This window comes from Papaver somniferum, chromosome 6 (genome assembly GCF_003573695.1).
Source record: "Papaver somniferum cultivar HN1 chromosome 6, ASM357369v1, whole genome shotgun sequence".
Lineage (NCBI taxonomy): Eukaryota > Viridiplantae > Streptophyta > Magnoliopsida > Ranunculales > Papaveraceae > Papaver > Papaver somniferum.
Genome location: NC_039363.1, coordinates 111,465,551 through 111,491,534, shown reverse-complemented (window position 1 = coordinate 111,491,534; position 25,984 = coordinate 111,465,551). Strand labels below are relative to the sequence as shown.

General features: G+C 37.2%; 1 protein-coding gene across 1 annotated transcript; it reads left to right on the top strand.

Annotated features, from left to right (window-relative positions):
* Nucleotides 1–11,252: 11,252 nt before the first annotated feature.
* LOC113288861 (snakin-2-like) lies at nucleotides 11,253–12,396 on the top strand. The gene is made up of 3 exons (XM_026537991.1): nucleotides 11,253–11,480; nucleotides 11,611–11,638; nucleotides 11,776–12,396. The coding sequence occupies exons 1-3, from the start codon at nucleotides 11,394–11,396 to the stop codon at nucleotides 11,955–11,957; spliced, it is 297 nt and encodes a 98-aa protein (XP_026393776.1). The 5' UTR covers nucleotides 11,253–11,393; the 3' UTR covers nucleotides 11,958–12,396.
* The last annotated feature ends 13,588 nt before the right edge of the window (nucleotides 12,397–25,984 follow it).

The window sequence follows — 25,984 nt, the reverse complement described above, 5'->3', positions numbered from 1 at the left end:
CAAGGTCAGACAAAATTTACGGGTCACAAAATGATATAAAAAAGGGTCATGAAATAGTAAATCCAAAACCCCAATAATTAATTAATGTTAATGATTAGGTTAACTAAATTAAGGAGTAAGATTAGTGATAAGATTAGTAATAAGATTAGACTAAGCATTTTATTTATAGTTTATATTTGAAATCAAAATCACGGGATTTTTTTTTTTTGAAAACTGAAGTAACGGTTAGGTTTTCCAACCGTATACAAAACCAAGGTAACTTACGGTTGGGTAAATTAGTTAAACACTTACGGTTGGGAGTTCATATTTTCCCAACCGTATACAAAACCAGGGAAACTTACGGTTGGGTTTTTCCACCATATACAAAAGTTAGTAAAGCTTTTACGGTTGGGAGTTCATATTTTCCCAACCAACCTTAGAAAATTTATACGATGAGAAAATCAATATTTTCCCACCGTAAATCAATCCTACATTTGGGAAATCAATATTTCCCAACCGTATCTAGTTCTGAAACTAATTTTTGAATCTCTAATTTGATCAAATCTAACCTATTCATCGGATCAAAAGCATTAAAAATGATTGACTTTTCGATTCTTACCCGATTAAAAGTATTACTGGCTGAAAATCGATGATTAATCTTTGTTGAAGTAAAAAAAAAATGACGATGGACGAGAAGAAGAGAGGTAGAAGTAGAAGAGACGGGTGGGGTTTAGATTTTTTTTTGTTTTTTTTTCGATCGGGTTTAATTTAGGTTTTGTTTTTGATTTAATTAAATTTAGGTTTGGTAATTGTTTAGATTTTCAAAGGATGTTTTTGTATTTTTGATAATAAAATAGGTCTCCCACATCCACATTTAGAGCCCCTATAATAGGTTTCAAATAATAAAGAAGCGCCTGCCTTCGTTTTTTTTTTTTTCATACGAAAACTTAGGTGAGCTTAGGCCAGTTCCTATGGGTGTGGCAAACTCTTAAGTTTGCCATTTTTGCACCTACTATGGAGCTGGTAACCTGGCCTGTCTAAGTGGAAAATTTGCCACTTAGCCATGCCAGGTCAAGTTTCAACCGAGCGGCCGAGTCTCGACCGCTCAGTGTAGTAAACACCTGTAGGTCTTTACAGCACCGCTAGCGTCTCTTATAAGACCGCCGATCTAGTTTACACCCCTAAGTAGAATCTAGTCCAACGGCCATAAATATTTTTTCCATATAAATACCACATTACTCTATCATTTTAACTCACACTTTCTCTTCTCTACTCTTCACATTTGTTAATCTAAAAGAAATTTCATCATCCAACTTTTCCATTCACTCGTATTGTATAACTTCTTTAATATGTCTCAACCTAATACTCAATCTAATACTCAAACTAAACATAAGAAAATTAGGGGTGCAAAATTTACCATAGCCGAAGATGAAAACATTTGCAGAAACTATGTGTTCTTTACACAAGATAGTGTCGATGATGCCCATCAACAATCTACCAAGTTGTGGGATAACATATTTGCTAAATTTCGTGATGAAACTATGAACATCGACGATCGTGATACAAATGGATTGTCCGGTCGTTTTGTTATAATCAAAGCCCAAGTTGCCTTGTATGTCGCTGCTCTAATGCAAGTTTCTCGTGGCCGAGAGAGCGGTCTTGTCGATGTTGATGTCGAACGAAAGTGTCGAACTGATTAGCACCATAAACATGGGAAAAACTTTGCTTATGAAAGTTGTTATCATATTTTGAAAGTGTTACCTAAATATAATCCAGAAGTGCTAGAAAACATGCAGAATGTACCTGCAAGTTCACCATACACTTCTTCTCCTTCAACACCAGGTTCACAACATCTCAAACTTCTCATCTCCCTATGGAGAATCCATTTTCTTCACCATAAACCACAACAAACAACAATTCCAACTTGAATGTCAATATTGCGATTAAGAGAAAATTATTAGGAAGAAACGCTGCACGAGCAGCGAGAAAAGCTGCCCAAGAAGGAGAAGCAAATGAAGGAGGTGAAAGTGTTTTTGATACTTTCTTAGAGCATCAGAAGATTGTCGAAAAACAAAGAGTTGTAGACTGGGGCTTCTTGACTAGGGAGATGAAAAAACATCGACAAACTGAAGAGAAATTTGTTTCAGACTATGACAAGAATAAGATTCTAAATGCAAACACCACAAAAATGAATCCCAGACAATATATGGTATGAGAGGTGAAGATGGACAAGTTAGCAGAGGAGTTGAAGAAACACGAAACAAGAGAAATTTGGAAAAACAATTTGGAGTTCAAGCTGAAGATGAGGAAGATGAATACCAAGATGAAGTAGTGCCACTTAATTAATTAATGCATCAGTTTTAATTTTAATAAAGATGTATTAGTTATGGTGAATAAAATTGTTCTAGTTTTTTCATTACATTAAAACTTAAACTATTTTATTTTTCATTACTGATGTGATTTTAAGTTGAGTTGTAGTAAAAAGTTCGTTGAGACTTGTGAAAGCAATAGATTTTAGACTTAATTTTAAAGCAAAGAAAATAAAGCAAATAAATGTTGATATGTTGTAAAAATTATGGAGAGGCTGGAGCTAGGATTTCACCATTCATCAAAACTTATGTAGTCTAAATTAATTTATATCATGCAATTAAAACAATTGATTCGATTCTAAAGTATTGCCAAAATCAGATTCCCAAAATATCAAATGTTAGTCGCAAGTATAACGCATCAAGAGTCTAAAACTAAGCATGCATCATCAAGAGAAAACACATTTGATTAATAAGAATCATTTAATTTAATTTTTATCAATGCAATTAATCATATAAAAATATTGCATAAATTTATAAAATAAATATTACCACATAATTCTTGAGAGAATGGCTTCCTCCGTCGCCCCAAGGATTGAGTTTAGCTCATCATTAGGAAAACACGCTCAAAATTCATTTTTTATTGCTCAAAGGTGGTGTACAAATGATGAAATGGGAGAAACAATGATAACCGGGTTTGCAACAGTTACAAGTGTTACAAAATGAAAAGAACGATACAAAGGATGTGTCACTGGTACTGTAGCTCTAAGACTGTCGCTGAGCAGTCGCAAATACTGTAGCAAAAACGACTGTTTCTGTGGGTCTATGTTCTTCAATGGCAGCAGCAGCAACAGGTTTCTCTGGTGATCGTGTTTCGCCTCTGTGATGTCCAAATCCTTCCCAAACTCTCCGTAACCCCTTATATGACCAAAGGGACTCTATTTATACCCGAAATATGCATCGAATCTTCTCCTCCATAACTTCACAAATTCTCGGCAGTGAAAGAAAATATTTTCGGATATTTTCTTTTCTGTTTTAGATTCTTACGGGTTTTACAGATGCAAACTCTCCTTGTTTAACTCTTACACACCTCTAGCATTCTCCTAGCACATTCCAAACTTTCCCAGCAATGCAGACGCGTGAAAATCTTCCCCCTTTTCACGTACTCCCCTGTTTTGCTCCATGACATGATTCAGCCAATTCTGATCCAAACAAACACCCATAACATGCCTGTTATGAAAAATCACAACTACCCACGAAGTTTCAGCCATTTAATCTCTGTAGAACATCGTCAAAATCTTGATTAAAAATCTGCCAGTTCATTACAAAGTTTTCCCGCCAATTTTTTTTTTTAAACGAAGAAGAAGGTGTCCCCCTAACCAAACCAGGGGTGCGAATAGCAGGTGGCGCTCTGGGGGTGCAAATAGCAGGTAGTGTGCCCCTTAGTAATTGGGTGCTGAGGATGAATTTGGGCTATGCATAACCCTGGGTGCCCCTTAGCCAAATCTGGGGTCCGTATAACAAATGTCCTCCGGGGTCCAAATAGCACTTTTTGAGCAACTTTTTCCACACAAGTGTATTTCTCCAAAAACACCTACACAAACATAAAAACACCATAATAAGTACAAAATCAAGCACTAGCAATAGAGACACTGAGGACAATTCAAACACAAAAGTGTGTCTATCAATTACATTAAAACTTAAACTTGACAACATCCATGAAAACTAATATTAAGCCTAACATCCCATACGATTTATTAGAAATCTCTTAAGAATTTGGTAAGCGCTTCGTATTCGAAATCTTTTCGTTTCCATCATCGCCACTCGTCTCGAGTTTGTATTCCCAATTCAGCATTGGTCTCACCTCTAAGACAGTATCGAGTGACAATCCTTTTCATAGCTATAAAATCCACAAGATGTTTTTGATAGTCATGAATCGGCAAAGCAAAGCAGCACGATCCCGGTTATGAGGATTACCTGTCTCTGTGCAGAAGGCATCAAGAATTTTACCCAAATAACTCATACTAGGTAAACCGTTCATCCGTCGTTCTTCACCTCTCTTCGGGTAGTATATTACATAGTTTCTACAAAGAGATAAATCTTCATCTTTAGTGAATATAGGATCATCCATAAATTAATAACCAGAAATTAGAGAAGTAGAGAATAGAGAAGTAGAGAAGTGAAGGTGTGATTTTGAAATGGATGAAATGAAGGTATATTTATAAAGGAATGTGGGCGATTGAGTCTACACCTCTAGCGATTGAGTCTAGACCGCAACTTTTAATGACCGTTAAAATTTTTTAAACTTAAACATCTTCAAAACAAAACTATGGAACAACAATTTTAAACACTTAAACAATTTAAAAATAAAATAAAAATAAAATAAAAAATGAAACAACACTACTCAATTCGTCCTACATCTCTTCCAAACTCAGCGCACATATTCGCTCTGAGATCTTCCCTCAACCTGTTATACATAGTTCTGTTCTCAATATGACTGGTCATTTGCGCATAGTTCCTTGCAGGTAATGCTCTTGCCGGTATAACCTCAGGCCTTAAGTCTTCATCTTTATGGTTAGTCCAATTCTTATTATGACGAGTTTCATGGATTACCATGTTATGCATAATGATGCAAGTCAGCATAGTATTATGCATTTCACGAGCACTTAGACCATGATAAGGCCCACAAATGATTGCGAACTTCCACTTCAGAATTCCAAAAGCCCGTTCCACATCATTTATAATATCCATTTGTCTAATATTGAAATATGAGTATGAATGACCCATTTCACCGCAAGGTGGCTGATGGTAACATTGAACTAAAGTTGGCCATTTTAGATAAATTCCATCTGCAAGATAATAACCTTGAGTGTAGTGATTCCCGTTGATAGTGAAATTTACCTGAGGAGAAATTCCATACTTTAAATCTTCAAACAAAGGCGATTTGTGTAAAACATTTGTATCGTTTTGAGATCTCGGGAGACCAAAAAAAGCATGCCATATCCAACAATCATAAGAAGCAGCAAACTCAAGGATAACCGTTGGTTTTGCGTAGTGACCCTTATACTGACCGGCCCAATAGGTAGGTGTAGATGGGGAAAAACGAGTCGCTGGTTTTTAGGGAAGTGAAGAGACGAGCGTGTTGTCGAGACTCCTCAACCGAGCAAACTGCTTAACCTCACACAGATGCACTGCAGAGGGAGTGCTTAGATTCGAGAGATCAATCTGTAGGACTCCGGCCTAAACCAAGTAAATAGCCGTTCCAGAGTCAATTAGGTCGCAAAGAGGGAGATGGGTTGATCTGTAGGAGGGAAGCTGAGAATTGTGTGGGATCAGTGATGATCAAGGTTTGTGGATGTGTTGAAGGTTTCTGCAATATTGATGAACTGGTAAGTTCGAATAAGTTCTGATGTATTGATGAATTCTTGAGAGTAGTTACTCGAGAAATTCTGGACGATTGCTGATAGCTAGTGATCGTTTCTTGTATGTTCTTTTTTCAATCATGGATTCAGAGACTTATTTATATTGTCAGAGTTGTGAACACCTTGATCCCTGTAAGTGTGATGGTTTCTTGAGTGAAAGAGTGGGAAAATGGGAGATCGTGGCGAAACCAGTTCCAGATTATGCGGAGACTTGGTTGATCGTTCACCCACTACTTTGCTAACTCCTTCAACCGTTGACACGACTTACTCACATTTTTTCTTGTGGATGAATCCATGTGCTGTAGGCCGCCATACCAAAACCCTAATTGATATCCCCCAATTTGTCGTGATTGATGTATCACAAATCGTGGAGTCTGCATGACAGACGTGTATTAGTGAGTCAGTTGTTGACTGATCAGACAATGAGTCTAGGTTTTGTTGAATCGAGCATGAATGGTGAATGCTCAGCGATTCATGGATCGAACATGTAGTTCTCTGAAATAGTGTCAGTATTGTAGATTCAGTGATGAATTACTAACCAGTATTTGAGCGAGAGCAAGTATTGCTCGATTCGACGAATTACTGAATATTTGAGAATTTGACGAGCAACTGAGCAAGTATTGCAAAGTTCGACAAAGTACTGAATGTTGACAATTTTGACGAGAAATTAAGCAAGTATTGCTCAATTCGGGAAAATAATGAATGTTGATGATTTCACGTACAATTGAGCAAGTATCGCTCAATTCGGCAAATTACTGAATGTTGATAATTTGTCTTGCAATTGAGCAAGTATTGCTCAATTCGAAAAATTACTGACAAATTACTAAATATTGATAGCTGGATCAATATTTGAGCAACTGAGCAAGTATTGCTTGATTCGAAAAAATATTTATTGGTAACGTGACCGAATTAAATATTAAAATATTGGTAAGATACCAAATATTATATGATTCAGATGTTGGTTGCTGAATCCATCATAAATTCATTAGTGTTTGAATTGTGCTCAGAGTGATGATTCGTGGAGCATTTATTCGAAACCCTAATTTCAGATCATAGTTGATGAATCGCTGAAAATAGGTCATGAGTGATAGAGGGACCGACCACAGAGGATGATAGGCGTCCATGTGGTGCCCAGTGCTCGAGTGAGCATGCACCAGGGTTCTCAGTTTTAGGATTGGTGAAAGAATGATGATTAAATGCTGGTTTCATCATTTACTGAAATATTGCTGGGTTCAGCATTAGGTGATAAATCCTAGGTATGAAAGATGGGGACTGACCAAGAGAGCATGTGACCGGCTCTTGGTAGTCACGTGACCAGTTGTTGGACGTTTGAGCAATCCCCAGGTTGGTTGGAGATAGTTTGGGCCCAATACGAGCAATTGAGCAATTTTGGTCAGAATTATGAAAACGCGTGGGACCGACTTTGTGAAAGAACTAAGGATGACCCTGGTCGGTCATGAATGCATGCACGTGTTGCCGTGGTTCCCGTGTCTCCATACTGAGAGTTTCAGTATTTTCTGATGTGTGTTCGAGCAACGTTGTGAATTTTCAGAAGAGTTTCATCTTGACTGAAATTCTTGATTTTTGTTGGAATGAGCATGTATGCTCAATTGATCAATATTTTTTAAATATTAAAATAAGTGTATTTTAACATTTAAAATTGTCGTGGGAGGCTAGCTGGTCGTGTGACCATGTTTGGCTTTTGGTTTTCGTGATTGGAGCAAAATTTGAGAAGTTATGACGAAATCATGATTTTTGCTCAAACCAAGGAGTTTCATGAATTTAGGAAAATAATAATAATTATAAAAGACTAGGGATTGCAAGGTGTGGGACCGGCCACGACTAGGGCATGGCCGCCCGGCTATGTTGCCAGGTCCCGCACACCTTTACCTGTTTTATAATATTATTTTTCATGAATCCGTGAAGTTATGGAGAATCCATGAGTTTTTATTGAAACGAAGGAGTTTCATGAGATTAGGGAATAATAATTATAAAAGTCTAGGATTGTAAGGTGTGGGACCGACCATGGCTCGGGCATGGCCGGCCGGCTAGGTTGCCCGGTCCAGCACACCTTTCCCTATTTTATAACAATATTTTCATGAATCCATGAAGTTATGGGGAATTCATGAGTTTTGCACAAACAAGGAAAGTTGCTAAATTGAAGGTGTTTTTCATGAGTTCATGAAAATAACAAATAGGGAAAAATAATGGAAGAGGCATGGGACCGGCCACGGCCCTCTGGGCGCCTCTTATTATTTTATTATTATTTGTAGATTTCTCCTGTTTTGCATAGGATTCCTCATCTGTCCATATTTTTGGATGCTCATTCGTGCATCATTGTCGAGTACACTTGCACCATTTTATGGGGCTTACTCAGTAGTAGCCCAGATGCCTGATTGTTGAGTATTTATTACTAATTTATGAAATTCAGTGGAGAATGATTCATGAAATTGAGCAATAAAAGTGAGTAGTCATTTATTGTCAGTCCATAGAATCAGCTGCGGATTTGACCATGGATTCGGAATAATAAAATGATAATTTTATTACCATCTCATGGAATCGTAGATTTGACCATAGAATAGGAGCAATAATATAAGATAGATTATCTTCTAGGAATTCAGTGGTGAATATGACGCATAATTTAATCTCTTGCGTATAGTCAGTGAATCAGCGATTGTTGCCAATGTCCCGAAGACTTTTTGCCCTCTCAACATTTCATGTATGGAAGACCGCCTGAGTCTATACACGGACACTCTACATAGTCATGGAACAGTGAGTGTCACCAGCCTACTGAAGGCGTTATTGCTCTCAATCTTACGGAGAACCGCCCAATTGTTCTTCGATGTAGAGGCGAATTCCTCTATGTAGTCAGGGAACAATGAGTGTCACCGACATCTTGAAGTCGTTAAGCTCTCAATCTTACGGAGAACCACCCAATTACGTTATTCTACATAGAGGCTATGATGAAATGCCCGATGTCGAATGCTCCGGATAGGCCTTTCGAGTGACATATGCATCATACTTCGTAAAACACGAATTCTCACATGGATTTCTGAAGCCGTGTCAGAAACATGCAGTATCATGATTTTACGGTTTTGACCTTTGTTGAAAATCCACCATCAACAGTAGGACATCCAGTCCATACCCAATGCATGCAGTCAAGACTACCCAGCATTCCGGGAAATCCCCTTTCCTGATTTTGCTTTAATATTTCTCTAACATCTGTATTAGTTGGTTTTCGTAAATAGGTTGGACCAAAATGATTAATCATTGTTTCGCAAAACAACGAAAGATACTTGTATGCGGTTGTTTTGCCAATGCGAAGGTACTCATCATTAGAATCTGGAGGTCTGCCATATCCTAGAATCCTTAAGGCCGAAGTAACCTTTTGTTCAGGGCTATGACCCCTAATATTCAGTGCATCATACTGATAATTAAATTGAGGTTCTACCTTACAAAGCTCACCAATAATCTTTAGCACCAAATGTCGGGGCATGCGAAGTCGTTCTTGGAAATTTTCATCAGAGAACACACAGTCGGGCAGAAAATAATCGTACATCAGCTTCTCGTGCCATTCATCCTGACTCCGGTACGTATATCTTCTTGTGAACAATTGTTTTGGCTCTGGATCTCTAGGTATTTGCCCCGATGAATATAGCTGCATCAAGTGGTTGGTTAGATCTTTATCTTCATCTGACTCATCATCAATTTGTTTCAACGCCTGAACGAATATTCGTTGTTGTTCTTCAAATCGATCCATATGAATACGCACTTCTTCGTCAGAAGATTCCATTGAGTTGAATTAAACAACTGATTAAAGGAACAGAAGAGTAAGATGATAGAAATAATAAGAAAATGAGATGTGATTAAATTGAATGGGGTGAATTTATAGGAAGACGTGGGGAGAAATAGTCGTTACTTCACCATTTCATAAACGACGACTACAAGACCGACCAGTCTATTGAAGACTTGTAACGGTCGAAACTCCACCGGTCGGTTTAGTCTCAACCGTTCGGTGGAGACTCGATCGCTTAGCTTATTCCCATAATAACGCGACCAGTTTGCCAGGCCAGCTGGCATGGCAAATGGAGGATTTAGCCAACCCTGGTAGGAACCGGCCTTAGCTAGGAGTCAGGAGTGATAACATCTGCCCTTATTCGAAACGGAAAACTATTTCTGGCTCCAAGAAATCAACTTCATCCTCATCACATGCCACCTGTATGAATCCAAAAGGAAAAGAAAAGCATCTCGGTGAGCTAGCTTGCCGAGCAGTGAAGCCGACGGTTACACGTGAACAAACCAAAACTGAGGACTTTGACGTTTTATTATTTGAACTATTCAAGAAATGGAGAATGCTTTTTATTATGGACAAGCGTGAAATGAATGAACCCTATACGGCTACACTGAGTTTAATGAAGAGAGAAGATTAGATTAAGAGAGTGAAGGTTTTGTTTGGACATCCGAAGAAGAAGGTTAAAAGTGGTCACAACAGTATCTTAGACAGCTGTAATGGCAAATTTGAGAACTAATCCCTGTGAATCACAGCTGTATTTTGGTTTTCTTATTAGGATTTGGAAGCATCTCCTTTTAAGCTGCCATATCATCGTCGTTATCATCATCATCATGGTCTGTGAATTAAAGTGTGCTTCATGGGTTTGGTTTGGTAACAACTTAAGTACAAATGAACGGTCGGTCCATTGCACTTTGACTAAAGCGTCCTGCCCCATACATGGCTGTCTAGATGGCAACTTATACGACCTAACCGTCCACATTTTCGTTTCTACAACTCAGGATTTCTTTCCATCCTTTGTGGTTGCCACATGTATAGGTTTGGATGCAACAAAAAAAAAATATTGGCACAGAAGGTTTGTGAAATGATATTGTTACGCTTATATCTGTCCGTCTTAAAAAAAGTGGGTCTTTAAACTGAATGCAGTTACAGTAAACATTGGGTTGTGGGTGCTCCGAGTCCGAAACCAGTTCTCATGTTCTAGTTAGGATAAGATTAACAAAAACTCTTCAAAACGATCAATAATGTCAGATTATTTTCTTAATCGCCAATAAGAGATCTTTTTTTTTTTAATTGCAACCACTCTCTGCCTTATCGACATCCACATGGAACAAAAATGTGTCCGTGTAATACTCTCATAATCCTGACAGTGGACAGAAAGCAAGCTACCAAAGGGTCAACGTCGTTTTGCAAATGGCTAAGCTTGAGCCGTTCATAGAAGGATATACATGCATCCTTTTTTTTTTACATGAAGCTCTTTGTTTCCAAACTTAGGAACTCATTAATTAGCTAGCTAGCTTGTAGTTTTGTGTATTACTACTAAAGTATTACTTGCTGCTGTGCTGCCCATTGTTTGTTTTGTTATGCTCTTGATTGATTGCTGGCATTACAACCACCAAACGCGTATACTCTTGAATCATCCCCACCTCGGATATGCCTTCTGCCACTCCTCATAATTAACCTGCTCATAATTAAAGTCCCTTATCAATAACACGGACATAAACTAAGTACACTACTCAAATCAAAACGCTCTATAAATAACACCTCTTTCTTTCTCATTTTCCTCACCACTGCAGCAAGCTTACAACAAAGAAAAACATCAACTTTAGAGTTGATCATCAAAACCAAAACAAACCCCAGCTTTTTCTATCTCCTTTCTTTCATCAGCTAACTACCATGGCAATGTCTAAAGCTCTTCTTGCTTCACTTGTTCTCTCTCTCGTCCTCCTCAATCTTGTCGAGGTGTTTGCCGCCGATCAGATGGTACTCCTATGATCACTAACCAGCTAGTTTCTCTTAGCTTTTCAATTTTTTTTTGTACTTTCTTTTATTTTTGATCTTAAAATTAGATTACAATTCTAATTATGTTTGTGTGTATGTGTTGGTGTTGCAGGCAACTGGAAGGTCACTCAAAGGGATCGGTATGTTATTACATAAATATTCAATCAAACAGTTGTAGTCTTGTAGAGAAAGATATTATTTGCTTGGTACTGATTATGATGATCACAATTTCTACTCTATATAAGCTAAGTTGTTTTTTGTTGAATTCTTCTTACAGACTGTGGAGCAGCATGTAAAGTGAGGTGCTCGCTATCATCAAGGCCAAATCTCTGTAAGAGGGCTTGTGGAACCTGTTGTGCTAGGTGCAGCTGTGTTCCATCAGGTACTTCTGGTAACCATGATGAATGTGCATGTTATGCTGCTCAGACTACCCATGGAGGTAGAAAGAAGTGTCCTTAAACGGAACAACCGGAACAGGCTATATAGACCAACCGTGACGTCTCTTTTGTCTAGTGATCAGCCAGGCTTCTCCATAGACGATGACGAGTATTATAATGAATTAAACGTTTGGTGTGTTTCATATTTGTAAACAGAGAATAAAATACAGAGTAGTATTTGATCAATACATTTTGATCATATTACTAAATCTCTGTATAAATAGTTTTTTATTTGTGTTATATATGAGTAAACGAAGAATATGATGATCACTGTGTGAACAGTATCATCACGTGTAATTATGTAAATTGTTTTCGATATTTTAGGGTACCGGGTACGGAAAGAACATGGTTTGTACAATCCCGTTCATGTTTATGTTTATGAAACTTAACTGTTGTTAAGTTTGATATCTTTATCTTCTTTCATTTAGTTAATCTAATATATTTTGGGAGTTCTTGGTTGACTGACTTTGTCAACTCGAATCCATTGTTTTAAGGTTGTTTTGCTATTTACATTTTTTATAGTTCCAGGGACGAGGTATTGAATATTGATGTTAGCCCAAGCTTGATTTTGTTGAACCCGTGGTTTCAATATGCTGCCAAATTCTTGCATACCCGAATGTTTTTATCCGAGTATTTTTTTTTCACCGGCATAAAGATCACCGGCCAAAACACGGGAGGATTGATTATCACGATATGCATGGGAAGAAATCACGATCTGCGTTTGATTAGGGTTTAGGATAAAGTCATGATATTTGATTAATCTTTCTATAGGATATTCATATGGGTTACAGTACAATCTATGCATGATCTTTCTCGGCCTCACGGATCAGTGAGAATGCTTGAACTTCACGGGTACAGTAAATTCCTTGTTCCAAGAAGCTTTTTAATATCGATGTCAGTCCTAGCTAAGCACTGTCTGGCACTAAAAATGAAACTTGACAAATGCTATTCATCAACCCATGCCCCCAGTTAACCAACTACACCGATGTAACATACTGTCAAAAAAAATTAATTAATTCAAATTCTCCAAATACAGAATACCATTCCTACCCGCACAAATGGCCTAATTTTTGAATCATCACAAATATATCCAAATCTCAGTGATTGAATCTGATTAGTTATATATTCCACAAAAAAAAAGCAAATAAATTCTAATCAGAATTAAACTAAAGTATGTGCCCCTTTGGAATATTATGTTGCCTTTTTCAAAAAAATGAAAACAACCAAAGAAGCAGGAGAAAAGCAAAGACGATCAAAAATGAAGTAGTCCTCTCAAGTACATTACAAAATTCTCAAGGGGGGACCTTCAAAAAGCTGGTTGTATTTGTTTTCTGCCTGAAGAATAATGGAATTTCGTCAAAGAAGGAAAAAGAAAAGCTTGCGCACCTAATAAAGATGTGCCAATTATATCTGGAAATGCTTGAAATATTCCCGAGTAGGCGAGTAGGTCATGCCTCATGATTTAAGTGTCCAAGTACCAAGCATATAGCAGCAGCGGTGGGTTCCAGATTTCACAAATGCAGTTTCGCGTTTTTCATATTGTGAAGATATATATATATATATATTCCTATATGTTGTGGTCCTTGTGGAGATATATTCTGCATCATCTGGAATTAGCGAATCTACTCGTGGCGGACCTTGGAATCAACGTAATTCGAACTATCCTGATTGCTGTACCAATTCGAAAACTGAAAAATTTGACATCTTTCCGTCACTTGTAAAATCTACTTGGAGGAGGGATGCATATGCGCCAATAGTAGAAGTACTACTATTGTATTTGAAAGGAGTAATCGCATCTTCGGTGGTAATCATGCAGTATGTTTTGAGATTGGACTTGCCATCCCATGTTTAAAATTCACCTACACTTAATTTTCTGGCCGGGCTTAATTAATTTTATTGCTAAGCCAAAGGAAAACCAGGAGGCGAGGGGAGAACTGAGAGATATAGGTCGTTCCTCAGGATGGAAAACAAAGAACACGAGGAAGACCGACCATATGTCGTTGTATTCTACACATTTTTTTTAACGCAACCGGACATTAAAGAGACATGTTTTTCTTCATAGTTTTAAAATAACAACTCGTTCGGTTGGAAGAATTGGAAATCTAAGAATTCAACATATCAATTGTTTCGAAATTTTGCTAAACAAAAGCAAAATATATGCAATATAAACAAGCTTTTCTTAAACAGGAAAAACGATCAATTAACAAATAAAAATCGTTACCTCAATTTCCGCAACCACTACTTCCCAAAAAGATATATCATTAAGCGCAAGTTCAAATAAGAACTCTCCCTCAGTGTGTTGTCATCCTTTCGCAAGAATATAAGAACAACAACAAGAGCAACCTTTACCAGAGAAAGGTTGAATCAGTTTTAACTAATGCGTGCCAATAGCAAAAGTCGAAACCCGAAACACATACGTTATGCTAAACACAACTTACGTAAACATGAATTGATTATCAACACATTGTGATTTTTCACATATGAGTTTCAATCGGAACACCTTATGATCCTTTGATAAAGCCTACCAACATGGGCTAGAACTTAATCCCGCTAAATTAAAAAGCCACACAAGCCATAAGGGCTATCACAATATGAGATCGAAAATAAGGTTAATGAAAACCAACATTTATCTCATATATCTAGATTAATCATCTTGGAAAACCCAAAACCCTAATTCACACACACCATGAAGAAATATGTGAAGCATGAAAACTTGGTTTTGCTCATGGAGTCGATTATACCATCACAACTTTCTTATGATTTTGATATAACAATCATGACGGTATGATCATACTCAATAGTCACTAACCATAAGGAAGAGCAAATATATGAGAATAAAACACAGTGCTTTATCTCATAAACTCAAATGCAATATATTATAGATATAGTAACTCTATCTGTTGTTTCAGCACTTCGTCTTCTACTTCAATGAGGTTATTTACTTCTTCTAATAGATGTACCAAGATGAATAAACATAAATCAAGTATTGCAATTACCTCAATCTTGGAGGGAATGAAATTACGAAAACAACGCAAAAAGAATGAGGTCATTCAGAGTTCGGACGAAGAAGATATTGGCAAAACAGTTTTACACTCCTTCGTATGGAGTAGGTTATGACCGGTTACATCTTCATCCCTAGGTTAGTTTGTAACCGGTTATACTTTGAATTCATACACAAACTGTTGTAGGCATAACTTTTGCATATAATGTCAGAATTCAGTGATTTTTGGCTCGTTTTAACCGTCTAAATAAGAGCTACACATATATGACCAGTAGATATCAACATCATAAACTCAAAATTACCGTTTCTATCAAAAGCTCAAATATAGATAGAGAAGGTATGAGTATAGAAGAGAAAAATCTACCTAGAGATGATAATTAGTCATATAATAACCGAGAGGTCATGTGCTCAGTTTCATGTGCTTACTCATCCTTTATAAGATTCGGTACAAAGGTGAGCATGCACATTCCAACACAACTAGGTTGTGTTTATTTGAGCCTTGACTTCTTTGTCACAAGGGACTAAGACAGAATCACTCTTGACCTCTTGCTTGGTTTGCTTACTCTTGTTCTATCTTTTGGTTTTCTTATTTGACTTGTGATGAAGAGTGTCATTATCGCAATATGCATTTGTACAAGAGACATTAGACAATATGATGTCTTTTTTTAGTCTTTCAAGAAGATTCTCAAAATCATTGTTACCAACATTTATCAATTGAATATCATTCTTGTGACTAACTTTTGGTCCCTCCTTGGCTATGGAGGACTTCGAGACCCATTTATAGATGGGTTTCGCAGGAGCAACTTTATTCTTTATACCATTAGGACGATTGCCCTTTTTGATACTTCGCGAAACAACTTTTCTCCAATTTGGAACATCATATCTCGTTTTCGCATTTACAAAGTCATCACTCTTTCTATAGTCGGGTCTTTTATGAGATGACCTTGTAGAGCGATAGGAAAAACTTGAATTATCATTATAATAATTCTTTTGTCTAAACTTTTGACAGTAACAATCTGATTTCTTTAGGGGAGCAAACTTAGTCAATTCGTTTGATATAAAAGAAAGTGCATCTTGCATCCTACGAACTTTGCATCCTCATTGCAAGTGTTCTTTATTACAACAAAAATAACAATGTTTAGTAACACCAGGAGTATGAGTTTTAATGTTACCTTTTTGTGGATCCACTTGCATTGGATATCGACGAGTTTTCTTCTTCTTCTTATCTTTGTTCAACGTTGTTATTTTCTTGACATTAACATAAATGTTTTCTTTGATGGATGCGCTTGAAGATTCTGGTTGAACATCATTTTTCGGCATGACAGGCTTTACAAAAAAAGGAGCATCTTTGACATCAGTGGAAGCCTCTGGTTGAGAAGAATTTGTAGCTTTGAAATTTTTTACCTTTTTTCTAATATTTGAAGCATCAATTCCCTTATATCCCAATCCTCATGTATCACGATGATTTCTACTTGCTTCTAACATTGAGGTAATATTGTTTGAGCTATCAATGCGCTTTTCAAGTTCAAATTTTCTTCTTCCAACTTCTTGATTTTATCACAAGAACCAGTGAGATCATTCTTAAGGCGTTTCTCGTGAGAGATATTCACCTTCTTTCTCTTCTAAACTCTTTTGTTGAGAGTTAATCCTTGCTTCAGATTCAACATAATTCTTTTTTGACAAAATGATATGTCTCCGAAAGATTCTCGCATTCGAGACTCTTTGAGTTTAGCTCTTCTGTACGATCTTTAAGAAGAGAATTATTGATGCGATAACCTCTATGATATCCTTCGAAAACTCTCTTCAGTTTCTTGTTTTCACGACAAAGAGGAGTCATAACACCAAGAAATTACGAAGTTCTCATTTTTTTATTTTTCAAAGGATCTAGTAGTTTAGAGTATTCTGAGATATCCTCTTCTACATCTCGTTTAAAATCTGAGTTATCATCATCGGAAATTTCATCCAACCTTTTTTGTAGACATATTTTTCAGTTATCATCGGTTTCTACATCATTAACAAGATTGACTTGTCTAGTAGATTCTCTCGTGATGATTTCACGAACGTTTTCAGATATTGATTCATAGATGCCATCATCAAGTGTTAATTCAAAACTCTTGATATATTACTTTACGTTATCTGAATCATTCTCAGGTTCTATCAAAACCATAATTAGATTCCAGTATTATAGGTTGGATTGCACCAAACAAAGATTGTTAGATCTTTTCGTGTTTGTCTGCTCTGATATCAATTGAAAAGACAAGGGTACCCAAATACACCACAATCTTTTAATTATCCACATATAAGTCCTCTAATAGGATTCTGGGAACACCTATTTATGTAATAATAACCGCAACCGCACGATGTCTAACTAGTAGACAACGACAAGTACGGGTCGAACCCATAGGGAGCGGTTGAAAATACTGTAACCAATATTCTCAATCAACCAGCCAAGAACAATATTTTTGGATTTTAGAAATAAAAATGAAGTAATAAAACTAATCAAACTAAAAATATAGAAATCAGGAGTTGGTAACTAGGGAATTCGGTTTCCACCAATCTAATCATGCAAACTCAATAATATCTAAAATATTTTTTATATAACTCACTACAAATATTGGAGTTAACCTCGTGTCTCGGAAAATATTATCATAAAATCCTAAATATTTTGTTTCACCGGTGTAATTTCCTTCGCTTCAAAAGTAGTGATTCTAAAGTATTATCTATCAATTAAAAGCATATGTCATCAAAGAAATTAACCCAAGCACGACACATCAATCGAAAAGCATAAATAATCAATGAATTACTTAAATCAATTATGAAGTAAGCAATTTATATGAAGAAAATTACTAATCATTGAATTATTATTAAAAATATCATCATAGAGAAATATGTCTTCAAAATTAAAATTGGTTTCAACCTAAAAACCTAGCCACAAATTAAAGGCACATGATTATGATTTCTTAAAAAAATGAAATAGATTACAAGAAAAAAAGATTTAACCATATACGATTGTGTCACGCAACCCTTTTAGTTTCTTCTCTTCTCCGGTTGCGGCTTCTCCCCAAGAATACTTCTCAATATATCATATATACTCATGCACTCAAATGAAGATATAATAAAAAAATATATACGCCTTAAAATCTTCTTATCTCACATAAAGCAAAAAATATTCTTATCAATTAAATCCCGGTGTAAAAGGAAAGAAAATCATATGCTACCAATTATCCTCCTTAACCAATGGTAAGATTATCAAGTCATTTATTTATCCTTTGATGTTGACGTTTCTCATTTTCTTAATACCACTCACTTTCCAATAAAGCTCCATATCACATAAAAGATGTTTTGCATGTGTAATAAACAAAGTATCTTGGTGTTTAATTTGTTGAGAGAGAAAATAATAATGTCGTCATTTGGAATATCAGATAAAATTTAATTTAACTCTTGTAGCACAAATGATCTTCCACCTTATATAGCTTCCAATCTAGCTATATTTACTCCCGGTGATCAGAATCGGTCGTACTTTCTACCAAAGCACTAAAATAGTATTATTATCCAAAATATAGAGTCCTAGATAATATGAATATGGGTATAAAATGTAGCACTTACGTGCTTATCAAACATCCTCACACTTATATTTTGCTAGTCCTCGAGCAAAACAAATAATAAACCCGCTCAACAGCTGATCATATACAAAACCTGAAGACCCGATTAACGACTGATCATAATTCTTTTATTTTTAATTTTTTTGTAGACCCGCTCAATATCTAATCATAAAATGCAAGAATATTCCTAAAATAAACTAATGTATTTTCAAAAGTTGTTGTGAATAGTGGTAAGAACTGGGGTTCTTTTCGAACTTGTGAAGGTAACTCTTTTTTTTTTAAGATTTAAACAAATAAATAAATGAAGGAAATTAATAGTAATGTCAAGATTTTAGAAAGATTAAGGCTCAGGATTCACTATTACTTCAAGTTGATTGGTTATAAATAATATTTCAGAAATTATTATTAAGTTCTTTTTCTTATTAAGCCACTTTTTAATTTAAAAGGTGTCCAAATATTAAGTTGTAATCCTTAAGCATGATTTATCAAAGAATATATTCTAAGCATAAAACATCAAACTGATTCACGAATAATTAAGAAAACCATTTTATCCCTTTTTTTAATATTTTTATCCAAGTGATTTAAATAAAATAAATAATTAACGAAATTATAAATAAAAATATTACCAATCAAACATGAGTGAATAGATCCTCCATTGCCTCAATCACCAGGTATTTTAGCCGCTCATCATGTTGGAAAACCTCTCAAAGAATTTCATTGATGCTCAAAAGTGTTTTACAATGAAGAGAAGGACAAGAAAATGATGTAAAACAGGATTTTGCGACTCACAGAAGGCGTTCAGAGTCAACGACAGAGCTGAAGTGCTGTTGTCGTTGGGAAACTACGACCCACAGGTGACAGTCGATGTCACTGTTGATAAACGACGGCCTTGGAGAGTCTGTTCTTCACGTTCTTCCTCCTCGCAGCAGCAGCAGCAGCAGCAGGAGTAGCAGAACCAGAATCTCTGCAACTTGGATTTTCTTGCTCTGTAGTGCTCTCAACCTCTCCCAATTCTCTCTAAACTTCGCTAGCCCCTTCTGCTGGACACTAGGGACCTATTTATACACAACAGGTCACTCCAATCCTTGTAATAACTCCAAGAATATCCGGCCATAAAAAGAATATTTTCCGAAATATTTTTTATTTATTTCTATGGTTTGTTACGGATTGTTTCCTGGTTTATCTCTTTCACGCATCATCTCTGAGCTGTAGGAGAAGTTTCCAGCCAATAGAGTTAACCCATGCACGTCTCTTCCATCCAACAATTCCAAGAATAGAATATCTTCCCTATTTGAGAATATCTTCCCTGTTTTGATTCCCACCGATTATCTAACCAAATTTGACCGAATCCAACATCCATACCAGCTCTGTCTAGGCCCTAGGAACAAACCCATTTAATTTGGGCCATTGAATCTCACTGGAACACCTTCAAATCCTCAACCCTAGTCACGGCAGTTCAAGAACAATTTTTTCCCGCCAAAATTTGAATTTCAAAAGGTTGAAGATGATATGCCCCCTATCCTGGACTGGGGTGCGAATAGAAGATGCCTTGGGGGTGACCTGGGGGTGCCCCTTAGTAATTAGGTTACCCCTTATCCAAAAGCGAGAGTCCGAATAACACTTGTCCTCCGGGTGCCAAAATCAACTTTTCGAGCCAAATTTTCCAAAAATGTTTATTTCCTAAAAATACATAAAAACACAATATTAGTACAAAAATAGAGTTCCAACAATACAGACATTGAGGACAAATTAGACACAAAAATATGTCTATCAAATACCCCCAAACCTATTATTTTCTAGTCCTCGAGCAAATCTAATAAAATGACTACACTTAGCACGTGCAGCAAGCCGTTAAACCACTAGGTGGCCCTAGTGGCGGAGTGTTGCCTCCGGAGGGTTTACCAGAGGTGTACCCACAAAACCTTTATACTCCAGACCCTAGCTATCTACAACGAACCTTGGAAGGCACTAAAGAATATCCTTGGTTGGCATACTTATTGACTACAAGAGGAAGTACCTTGATGCGAAATTCCAATTGATGTACACGAGTTTGCACTCAAGCATACTAAAATTCATATATAAGTGACAGAGCTCTACTCAGATAGTTGCACTATGGACATCATATTCGGAGTCAAACTAATCACATGGAAAGATTAAGAGATGGATATAGAAAAACATAGATGGTTTTGATGTTTACTAAGTTAACGGCGTTTCCCATATCTGTCTGAAGGCCTCCGCCAAAATGAACCTATCCTAATGGATTGAGATACTAGTCTGACTAATATCAACACACTGGCATATACAAGGGTACCAGTGGTCGATAACCTAACTCTAGGTCAACACAACTGGCATATACAAGGGTACCAGTGGTCGACTTTATTGAATTTATTCCTTTTGGTCAAATGGTCTGGTCTCAATTTTTTTTTTTCAACTTTTTGGTAACTACCATTTTTTTTCATGGTATCTCAATCACTCTAATTCACCCTAGCATTGGTAACAACTTGAATCGTGGGCCCCACCTATCACTTAGAGAAACATAGTTTCAAAACAAAATAAAAATAGAAGTGAAAAGGACTCAACGAGATATGGTGCAACTATCATGTTATTTCTAACACCTGAGCTCTGTGCTTTTATGAATAGACTCTATAGATGTTTCCATCTAATCAGATTGGTTCCTCAACTCCTACAACCAAGATGTTTCCATCCACTTAGATTAGTTAGTGCCATCCTGAATACGCATAAATTTCTAGGCTTTGGAGTTTATTTATTGCAACTAAAAGATTTTCCCATACCCCCAAACTTAAATCTAACATTGTCCTCAATGTTTTAAAGATGAAGTTAAAAGCATGAACAAGGAGAAACTGATACCACTGGGGGAAAAGAAATAAGGAAGGATATTACCGTATCACATGAGCGCGGGAGCCTCCCAATAAATGCTAAATTTATAGTCATTAGCTAGACATCAAATACCTCTAAAGGAATTGTCACCTTCCAAAGTCGTATACCAATAGTCGAAACAATTGTGGATCCACAAGACCAAATAGAGCTAACACAAGTATGAGACAACTACACTGGTTTAGACAAATGAAAAGAAGGAGCACGTCCTCATCTAAGGTTTCTGTCAAGACAACTGGGTTTGCATGATTGAGCTTCATATGTGTGTCTCGATAACTAGAGTCATCCGCAAAATGGGTCTCTAATACCTGGGTTACCTCCTGGACAGTATCAGGAGGATCGGGTTGCGGAGTCTGAACAGACTCTATTAGTATCTCAGACGTACAAGGTTCGAGTCCCAAGTTAGGGACTCGAATTAGGGACACTTGACGATCACAAGAATCATCACTACCCCCAAACTTAGGATTTTGGCCACTCTCAGACAAACCTCTGATTATTGCTTGAATTTCCGGATCATCCCAGTCCTTAAAATACTCAAGAGATTCTTCTAGTTCTCTACTCCAAAACTTAGGATTTTGGTTGTCTCTACATAGACTGGTCACAATATTCCTAATTTCTAGACCATCGGGTTCTTGAAAAAGGTCGATTGCTTTCTCTAAGTTATGATCAGGTGGTTCATCCTCTACTTGCTTTATATCTGCTATGGTCCACTCTAAAGCTTCCTTATTTTCTTGAAGCACGGTCTCTGGCCTATTCTCATGTTCACTATCCAAATCGGAAGCTATAATCACAGGAAAAGACTCGGGTGGGCCTAAAAATGTATAATTAGGCTCCAACTCAGGAGGCTCTTTTAAACAAGGTATTAAGGTAGACTCAGCTAGCAATGTTTCAAACCTATCTTTCCATATATCAATATCTAACACAGGAATAGAATCCAATAGAGAATTTACTTGTTCAATGTTGCTATCATCGTCGAAATCCAGGCTAAAATGGGGTAGACAACTCTCTAACGGATCTTCCGATACAATGTTTGGTAATGGCTCCTGAACTAAGGTTCCTATCATGTTCACCTCTTCAATGCACGTGTTATCTAGCTCAGAATATAGCTTATTGATATAAAAATATTCAGCTCAATAGTCATATTACCAAAAGATAGATTCATGATACCATTTCGACAGTTTATGATTGCATTAGACGTAGCTAAGAATGGGCGACCTAAAATCACAGGTATCTGGTTCTCTGGGTCAGGGACAGGTTGGGTATCTAGGACAGAAATCCACAGGATAAATAAACTTGTCGACCTCAATAAGAACATCCTCTATCACACCACGAGGAATTTTAACAGACCTATCAGCTAACTGGAGTGTTATCTTGGTAGGTTTCAATTCACCAAGTCCTAGCTTTAAGTACACATGGTATGGTAGTAGATTCACACTGGCTCCTAAGTCAAGTAAAGCTTTTCTACCCGGTATTTTCCTATCGTGCAAGCAATGGTAGGTGCACCTGGGTCTTTATACTTAGGAGTTGTGGTGTTTTGAATAATCGAACTTACATGACAAGCTAAAAAGGCATTTTTAGGGACACTAAGCTTTCGCTTTCGTGTACACATATCTTTGAGGAACTTGGCATAAGCTGGTAGTTGCCTAATTGCTTCTAGTAACGGAAGGTTTATGGTAACTTTCTTAAAAACCTCCATTATATCATTAAAGTTGGATTCACTTTTTGTTGGTACTAATAGCTGGGGAAATGGGGCTCTGGGGACAAAGACGGCTCAACAGGACCCTCATTGGTCTCTTTAGAGACTCTATCAGTCTCTTCATTCTCTGGTTCAGACGGGTGAACTACAGCATGTTCACTTTCAGGTATGTCGACCTTATTATCAACTTTCCTTCCACTCCTAAGGGTCGTAACAGAGTTAACATGACTGTACGATTTCTCTCCTCTAGGGTTAGGATCAGTATGACTAGGGAACCTTCCTTCCTCTCTCTCATTAATATACTTAGCTATTTGGCCGACTTGAAGTTCTAATTTAGCAAAAGACTGGGCACTATTCTTAAAATTCTGTTTGGTTTCCTCTTGAAAATTACCCTGGCTTTTTACTAACATTTCCTGGCTTTGTGATAGCATTTCCTGGCTCTTCCTTAATATACTAAGGGTTTCCTCTAAGCTAGTTATTCTATTCTCAGATGGGTTCTGGGTCTGTCCTGAAGGGTTCTTAGTATAACCAAAACCTGGGGGAGGCTGAGAATTACTAGACTGGCCTTGATTCTGGCCCTTAGACCAAGAGAAATTAGGATGGTTTCTCCAACCAGGGTTGTAGGTCTCTGAGTAGGGGTCAAACTTCTGACGGTTCTCAAACCTAGCATTGTTATAGACAGCATGAGCTTGCTCTTCACTAACCTGACCTTCCCAAAATGAGTTATCGGGCTCTATTCCACAACTAGAGATTTGAGAGGCTCTATTAGGTTCAACAAGGGACTTATTTTTAGGTTGACCCATTTCCAACGCTTCTAACCTTCTAGATAAAGCAGCAAACTTGGCATCTGACGCAAAACTTGTATCTACCATATTGGTGCTACTTCTATTGACTAAGAGTCTTTTAGGGGGTTCCACACAAGACTCCCACTGTTGGGATTTCTCAGCGATAGCTCCTAAGAAGGTAAAAGCATCATCAACATTTTTACTAGTGAACTCACCAGCGCACATAGACTCGACCATGGCTTTGGTCGAATAGTCTAAACCATTATAAATAATCTCTACAAGTTTCATCTTATCAAATCCATGGTGAGGACACTGGGATAGGAGATCATTGAATCTCTCTAAAAACCTATAAAGAGACTCTCCCTCTTGTTGCACACTAGTACTAATGTTCTGCCTAACAGCTGCAGTTTTATGCTTAGGGTAGAACTTCATATAGAAAGCGATAAGTTCCTGCCATGTTTCATGGATTCAGATGGTAGGTTGTTCAGCCAGGTCTTGGCTTTATCTCTCAAGGAAAAGGGAAACATCTTAAGTTTCAAGACTTCATCAGTAAGGTCTTTATTCTAATTGTCCCAAATTTCCTCAAAGTCCCTAATATGGAAATAAGGGTTCTCATCATCTTTTCCTAAGAATATAGGGATCATCTGAAGAATACTAGGTTTTATCTCGAAATTAGCCGTAGTGGCTGGCAATTTAATGCACGAAGCTCGGTTGGACCTAGTTGGGAACATGTAATCTTTCAAAGTTGCCATCGCTGGCACAACAGAAGTACTAGGGGTACTTTCCTCACGAAGAGACAGATTCTTAAAACTGAAGTTTCCAAAAACAGGGCTCTCAAAAGAACAATCTTCGAGCTCCCTGCTTATATCAGAAGAACTACTAGGTTTTTCGCTAATCAATCGACCTAGAGTATCTCTTTTCCAAGCCCTATTAACAAAATCGGGCATACACTAAAAAAAAAAAAGAAATAAAAATCCTAACAGGAAGGTTCTAGCAATCACACAGCAGGCTGACTCGACTTTACCACAACAAACCTAGAGATTTCTAGCAAACAACAAGCATGATGGCTCACTTAGATTGTTTCTAGACTAGCTTCTATATCTCGAAAGGGAATTCGTTACAATTTAAGCAAACCCCTCTGGAATCAATCCGAGTCAAAGTAAGTTGAATCGAGGCGAGGGAAGCTTAGTGGAGCTTTGATACCCAAGGCCTCACCGCAGTACAAGGCGGCGCAGTCACGCATTCAACTCACAGAAACCGTCATGAACTTCGAAGTATGCTAAAAGAATAACCAATATCCTTCGAAATTTTTCCTAACAAGCTCGATACCCTATAGGTCTCTTTCTAATCAGATTTTAAAGCTTGGGTTCGCGTTAGGTTTTGTTCTCCTAAAGCGGGCAAGAAGGGAGTGATGAAATCCGAACCCTTATCTTGTTTAGGCCAGGCCTTGCCCTTTACTAGGAAAATAAAGACAGTCCGGTTCGTCCTCAAACAATTAGCACCTTAAGGAGTACAGTAACTCGCTTGCAGGGGATTCGCGAGTGTTTCGATTGGACTTACCTCCCGTACCAGACGGGGGATGAACCGTTGTCGTCGACTCGGGCCACGACTCCTATGCCGTGTGCGAACCCGAGGGGCCGAGGTGATATTGTAATCACCGTCCTTCCCTGCACACAGTTTGTATTTAAGGGTACCCTTCCGTAGGGTTTAAAAAAAAATCCAAATGTCCAGTCCAATTTAAAGTTCAAAAAGAAAAAAATAAAAAAATTACAGTTTTCCTCACACACTCAAAAAGAATTAAAAATTAAATCCTAAAATTGTCCTTTTCTTCTCTTTTCGCTTTTCGCTTTAAGCTTTTTCCTCTCCAAGTCCTTAGTTTTCACTTTGAACCTGCAAAATAAAGACAAAAAGAAACGTAAAAAGGAACAAACAATTCTAAAAAAAAATAATATAAACCTAAAAAAAAAATCTACCTAAGCACAGGTCCGCGTCGGCGGCGCCAAAAATTTGATGTTTTTCAAAAGTTGTTGTAGATAGTGGTGAAAACTGGGGTTCTTTTCGAACTTGTGA